This window comes from Sebastes umbrosus, chromosome 9 (genome assembly GCF_015220745.1).
Source record: "Sebastes umbrosus isolate fSebUmb1 chromosome 9, fSebUmb1.pri, whole genome shotgun sequence".
Classification (NCBI taxonomy): domain Eukaryota; kingdom Metazoa; phylum Chordata; class Actinopteri; order Perciformes; family Sebastidae; genus Sebastes; species Sebastes umbrosus.
In genome coordinates this window covers 29,284,469-29,290,738 of record NC_051277.1, presented here as the reverse complement: position 1 = coordinate 29,290,738, position 6,270 = coordinate 29,284,469, and the positions used below count along the sequence as shown (strand labels likewise).

The window sequence follows — 6,270 nt, the reverse complement described above, 5'->3', positions numbered from 1 at the left end:
GAGAGAGGTGCAGAGAAGAGCAGCCATCTAGTAAGTCGCTCCAACAACAAGGTTAGTTCGGAGTCACCAAAGTCACACAATAAGACAAACAGAGTAACTGATCAAGGCAGCGGTACACCAGGAACTCCAGGGTACTGCGAGGTAAAATTACTGTTTTTGTCAAAAGGAGTCTTGTGGCTTTGAGGAGAGCATAGATAATGGCTTCAGTTCCTCGTCGTAAAAGGGCTGTCTGACAGCGAGGTAAAGGGGCAAACATATTTTAAATACAGCGTACACCTAAACCTCAAACCTTTTTTAGCTGGCTGAAATCAGTGTTCATTTTGGCAGCTATTTTAGATTTAGTTTTAGTCTTTGTCTTAAAAGGGAAATGCTTATTAATTTTAGTCACTTTTATCCTTCATAGTTTTAGTCTAATTTTAGTCAAGAACAACTCAAAACGTTTTAGTTTGGTTTTAGTCATTACTTTTAGTCAAAATGTTCCCTATTTTTGTCTGGACCTACAAATGCAAATCTGTCACTGAGTGACTGACTAAGTGACGAAGTTACATGATTGGTCGGCCGAGTTTTGGAGTTTCCTCATTGGTCAAAATGAAAAGGCGGGGAACAGTCTGTTATGCAAATTAACCTCCCGAAACTTGGACCAAACTGTCAAACTAGGTGATATAGTTCTATTTCGTTCTTCCTGACTGCCAGAGGCAGTGTTTAACACTGGATGTTATCCATCTCGCGCACGCGCAGGTCGAGTATTTAATATCAACAAAGTCACATGTGACCTGGGATGACGTAGTTTATATAAGCCCACGTCATCATCAGAGATGTCCCTTGAATCTTCTCGCGGCAGGTAATCCGCGAATGCAGGTTGATTAAAGAGATAAGCCGTTGACTTTTCGCTGGAAGCCCTGCAACCGCATGGTTGGAGCTACGGTTTCGTCCTCCAAGGGCTGCGATTAGTTAATCACGGCTACACTCTAACACTTTAGACGCTGTAACACCGGTGTTTTCGCCGGTTCAATTCAGCGAGGCTAACGACAGGTGAGCTAGGATAACAAGGTGAGTATATCCTCCCGTCGTTAGAGTTTAAGTTACGTTTGTTGATAGGAGTCTGTTTTCGGTCTCCTTTATTGTTTATTGCCGCCGAGCTAAGTGTTTGCGCTACAGTATCGGCGAGCCTCCGTCGGACAACGAGCCCCGTTAGGCTGTTGTCGGCTAATTCATTTCCTTTTACAGTGTGTATTGCTCAGCAGCGAGTGATTTCGCTCGTTAAAGCAGACATCTCCTTTGTTGATAGATAGAGCGACCGCTCCCCAGTAAGTGATTTCGCTTGTGGGTTAACTTATTTTGTGGCTGCTGTTAATGGGGAAGTTATTATCTCCCCTGTCTTTTGTATAATAACAGTCCTAGTTCAAAGCTAGTGTCTAGTTACTGAGACAGTTTGCTGTTAAGCAAATTGATGTAATTTTTTTTCTCTCTGTTACTAGAGAGTGCTTTCACTCCAGTGTAACCAATGATTTGCATAACTAAGTAAACACATTATATTAGTAAGATAAATACATTATTTAATTAAATATAAGAGTATAAAATTAATACTAAGAATTATTATAAATATCAGCAGCACCATGTTAGGTGAGCATGTTTGCCGTGCCTGCATGGCTCCACTGCTAGCTACTGATGGCCATGATGAATGCCCCACATGCCTCGGTGTTGTACACCTGAGGGAGGGGCTGTCCGACAGTCAGTGCATGAATTGTAGTTTTATGCCACGGGAGCTGAAGATAGCTCGATTAGCTGAGCTAGAAGAGCAGCTCGAGTTCCAGTTGCCCCTATCGGGTGTACCTTCAAATGCACGGAGTGGGCGGAGACGCGCCCCACCTAAGGGGGCCCCACCTACAAAAAAGGCACGGAAAGTGGACTGTTTGGCAACTAAGGTCGACACGCTAACATCAGAGTTTGCTGAGATTAAAGCGCTGCTCCTTAACCTTCAGCCAGGCAGGGTGAACGCAACCCAGAATGACAGCCCGCAGGCTATGACACCTACCCCACTGAGATGGGATGAGGATGCCCTGTCTACGAGGGCTTCCTGTAGCCAGTTCTGTGAGGACCGGCCTGGACAGGGAGAGCTAGTAGCCTCCTCCCACGCTTCTGACACCTGTTCCCAGCAGTCAGGAAGTGGGTCCAGGGCAGACTCAGAGTCTGCTCCAGCGACAGTTAAGCCAGTGGTCCGTATGGCTCTGGCACGCTTAGGCTTGGATGAGACCCCGACTGCGGGCACCTCATCCAGTGCATTTTTTAGGTGGGCCCCGCCCCTGGCGGGTTTCTCTGTTCCACCCTCCCAGCCATACATTGAGGAGCTCCACAAATGCTGGCCAGACCCGAAATCACTTTCCCACCACACCACTGACGGCAGGGCCTTAGCTTCAATGCAGAACGCTGACACTTACGGACTGGGTAAGATGCCAGCAGTGGAGCCATCTATTGCCGCCCTTATTGTGTCTCCCAATGAGGTCTTGAGGCCTGATGCTCGCTGTCCCAGGCCCCAGTGTCGCATCACAGACGACTTTCTAGTCAAGGCTTATGAAACAGCGGCACGCATGGGCCGTCTTGGAAACTCTCTTTCCCACCTGATACTATCCTTGTCCCAGTCCCTGCAAGCTGCTGGCGTGGATGCTTCCGTCCAGAGCCTCAGTGATGCATCCCTGCAGGCGTTCGGTCTTATCACAAGGGAGCTTGGCAGACTAATGTCGACCCTTACGCTGACTCGCCGGCAGGTATGGCTGGCCCAATCTCCGCTTTCGGAGCCGGGCCGGAGAGCCCTCCGCACTCTCCCCGTGGTTCCGGGGGAGCTGTTTGGCCCAGCAGCACAGCAGGCCTTGGAGCGGGGAATCCAGGCGAACCAGACTCGGCAGCAGTTTGCTAGCTTCCGGGAACCTACGCCTTTATTGCGACAGCGGCCCCCACAGGGTGGTGGTACCAGTCGCCCTCGGCTTCCAGCTCGTCCTGATACGTACCCGAGGACCTCGCAGGCTCCGGCACGGCCGGTGCCTCAAGCGAGAAGGGGTCGGGGGTCAGGGTATCGCCCCCCCAGGTACCCAAAGGGCCAGAGGGGAAGATCCTGATGCCCCGGGGCCGGCAGTCGGACGCTTCTCCCAGCAGCAACTCAGCTGCTGGGAAAGCAGCACTTCAGACCCTTGGGTGGTGGCTACGCTTTCCCAAGGGTACAATCTCCAATTCCGACGCCGGCCCCCAGTTTTCAGTGGGATCAGACTGACCACGGTCAGAGATCCCACAAAGTCCCAGGCACTCAGACAAGAAATATCCACCCTCCTGGGGAAGGGTGCCATCGAAGAGCTGGGGCAAGAGACACAGCAAGGTGGGTTTTACTCAGTTTATTTTCTGATTCCAAAGAGAGAGGGTGGGTTTCGCCCTATACTGGACTTACGAGGGCTGAACACATTTCTGAAGGTGTTGCCCTTCCACATGCTGAGTACAGCAGATGTGCTCCAAAACGTGACACGGCACAGTTGGTTCACATCCATCGATTTGAAGGACGCATACTTTCACGTCCCAATAGCACTATCTCACAGGCAGTACCTGCGCTTCGCATTCGAAGGCAAGGCCTTCCAATTCAAGGTGCTCCCATTTGGTCTTTCCCTTGCCCCACGGGTCTTCACAAGGTGCATGAGGGCGGCACTCGCCCCAATGCAGGCCAGGGGTATGCTTATCCTCCCATACCTGGACGATTGGCTAATTTGTGCTCTGACCAGGGAACAGGCAGAGCGGGACACTGCGTCCCTTCTGCATCACGTGACGAGGTTGGGCCTTACCGTCAACCATGCCAAGAGTTGTCTCATACCCAGCCAAAGGGTAGTGTTCATTGGTTTAACTCTGGACTCCCGCCATATGCTGGCCTTCCCAACACCAAGACGAGTAAACGCCATACTCCAGCTCCTCCTCCGGTTCCGGAAGAACAGGAGGTTGAGGTACAGCCTGTTTCTCAGGCTGTTAGGTATGTTGACGTCAGTAACATCAGTAGTGCCACTGGGCCTCCTGTACTTACGGCCATTCCAAATTTGGATCAATTGTCTCCAATTAGATCCAAAGTCCCACAGATCCAAGAGAGTCAGGGTGTCCAGCCGATGCCTCCTTGCATTGCGGCCATGGAGAGCCGGGGCATATCTGGCCAGGGGCATCTCATTGGGTTCGATTCCCTCACGTCGCGAGGTGGTGGTGACCGATGCTTCGCCCTCCGGCTGGGGGGCAGTATGGCAGCACAGAGCGATAAGGGGGCTCTGGACAGCACAGGAAGCGGCGGAGCACATAAATGTGCTCGAGCTCCGTGCTATATATTTGGCACTTCGCAAATTCCTACCACATTTGAGAGGCAGGCATGTTGTTGTACGGTCCGACAACAAGTCAGCTGTCTACCATGTAAACCGGCAAGGGGGCACCAGATCAACCCGGTTGCTACAGGTGGCACGGAGACTTCTGGTATGGGCTTTCCCTTGTTTTTCCAGCCTCAGGGCCATGTATCTGCCAGGGCCACAGAATGTGGTGGCAGACTTTCTCTCCCGCCAGAAACCCCCCGCGGGCGAGTGGAGGCTCCACCCAGAGGTGGTAGAGGAGATATGGCGCAAATATGGCGCAGCAGAGGTGGACCTGTTTGCCTCAGAAGCCTCAACGCACTGCCCTCTTTGGTTCTCCCTGACGGAGACAGCATGCCCGTTGGGACAGGATGCCCTGGCACACCCATGGCCAGATTGCCTCCTCTATGCCTTCCCACCATTCCCACTGATAGCAGTAACGCTACACAGAATACAGCACGGCAACAACAGACTCCTGTTGGTCGCCCCAAACTGGCCGGGGAGACCCTGGTTTCCAGGGATGCACAGGCTTCTGGACGGAGTTCCATGGTGCCTGCCCAAGAGGCAAGACTTGCTCTCACAGCTGGGGGGCCGCATCTGGCATCCGAACCCGGATCGCCTACAGCTTTGGGTATGGCCCCTGAGGAGCCGGACCCACTCCTAAGGGTATGTGACCAGGCGGTAATTCAAACCATTTCTGACTCAAGAGCACCCTCCACCAGGGCACTGTATGCCAACAGGTGGAAAATATTCTCAGAGTGGTGTAAAGTTCATGAGGAGATACCTCAGAGTGCCTCTGTGCCAATAATACTGAGATTTTTGCAGTCTTTGCTGGAGAAGAAACTCTCTCCTTCTACCTTGAAGGTCTATGTAGCTGCTATTTCAGCCGGGCATGTCAGAGTGGATAACCAGACCGTGGGGTCTCACACTCTGGTGACCCGATTTCTTAAAGGAGCCCAGCGGCGGAACCCCCCGCAGGCTGTCAAGGTTCCCTCGTGGGAACTGCCTCTGGTGCTAGAAGCCCTTTGTCTCCCCCCCTTCGAGCCTCTGGATCAGTCGGGGCTGGAGTGGTCTTCAGTAAAGGTTGCTTTCCTTTTGGCGATGGCATCAGCAAAACGTGTGAGTGAACTTCACGCCTTGTCAGTGAGTGAAACGTGTATTCGCTGGAACTCGGATGGCACAGGGGTAGCACTTTGGCCTAACCCATCATTTTTCCCGAAGAGGTTGGCTCCGGCCCACTCTAATCAGGTCATTGAGCTGGCAGCTTATGACCCTTCATGCCTACAGGGTGAAGATGCTAAGTCAGCAGAACTGCTCTGCCCAGTGAGGGCCTTAAGGCATTATATACAGGTGACTGCGAGCTTTCGCCGCTCTGATAGTCTGTTTGTCTGCTATGGGGGCCATAGGAAAGGGCACACCCTGTCCAAGCAGAGGCTTTCCAGGTGGATTGTTCAGGCCATTGAGGAAGCATACAGGTCAAAAGGACTGCCTTTACCTCTTAATATCAGAGGCCACTCCACCAGGAGTGTCTCCACTTCCTGGGCAGCACTACGGGGGATCCCCCTAAGTGATATCTGCGCTGCGGCCAGCTGGGCTACTCCATGCACCTTTGCCCGTTTTTACAGGGTCAATGTTGCTGCTCCCCATGCAGTAGCATCGGTGGTCTTTCAGGAATCCACAGGCCGTTCCCGGTGAGGTGGGTTTTCCTCGTGACTACGTTGGTAGTCGTCATCCAGTGTTAAACACTGCCTCTGGCAGTCAGGAAGAACGAAATAGAACGAGAGTTACGTATGTAACTACGGTTCTATGAGTTCTGGATGACTGCCAGAGTTGGCTGTCACTCGGAATCTTGGCGAGAAGATTCTGGAGGGACATCTCTGATGATGACGTGGGCTTATATAAACTACGTCAT

General features: G+C 52.1%; 1 protein-coding gene across 1 annotated transcript; it reads left to right on the top strand.

Moving 5' to 3' along the window:
- Positions 1 to 1,646: 1,646 nt before the first annotated feature.
- Positions 1,647 to 5,957, top strand: LOC119494932. Its single transcript, XM_037781171.1, has 2 exons — positions 1,647 to 2,905; positions 2,946 to 5,957. The coding sequence occupies exons 1-2, from the start codon at positions 1,647 to 1,649 to the stop codon at positions 5,020 to 5,022; spliced, it is 3,336 nt and encodes a 1,111-aa protein (XP_037637099.1). The 3' UTR covers positions 5,023 to 5,957.
- The last annotated feature ends 313 nt before the right edge of the window (positions 5,958 to 6,270 follow it).

Excerpts from the sequence above, each read along its gene's own strand:
- LOC119494932 (XM_037781171.1), top strand. The coding sequence starts at position 1,647 with ATGGCTCCACTGCTAGCTACTGATGGCCATGATGAATGCCCCACATGC. Across the intron at positions 2,906-2,945 it reads GCGAACCAGACTCGGCAGCA|CGGCCCCCACAGGGTGGTGG; the intron begins GTTTGCTAGCTT and ends TTATTGCGACAG.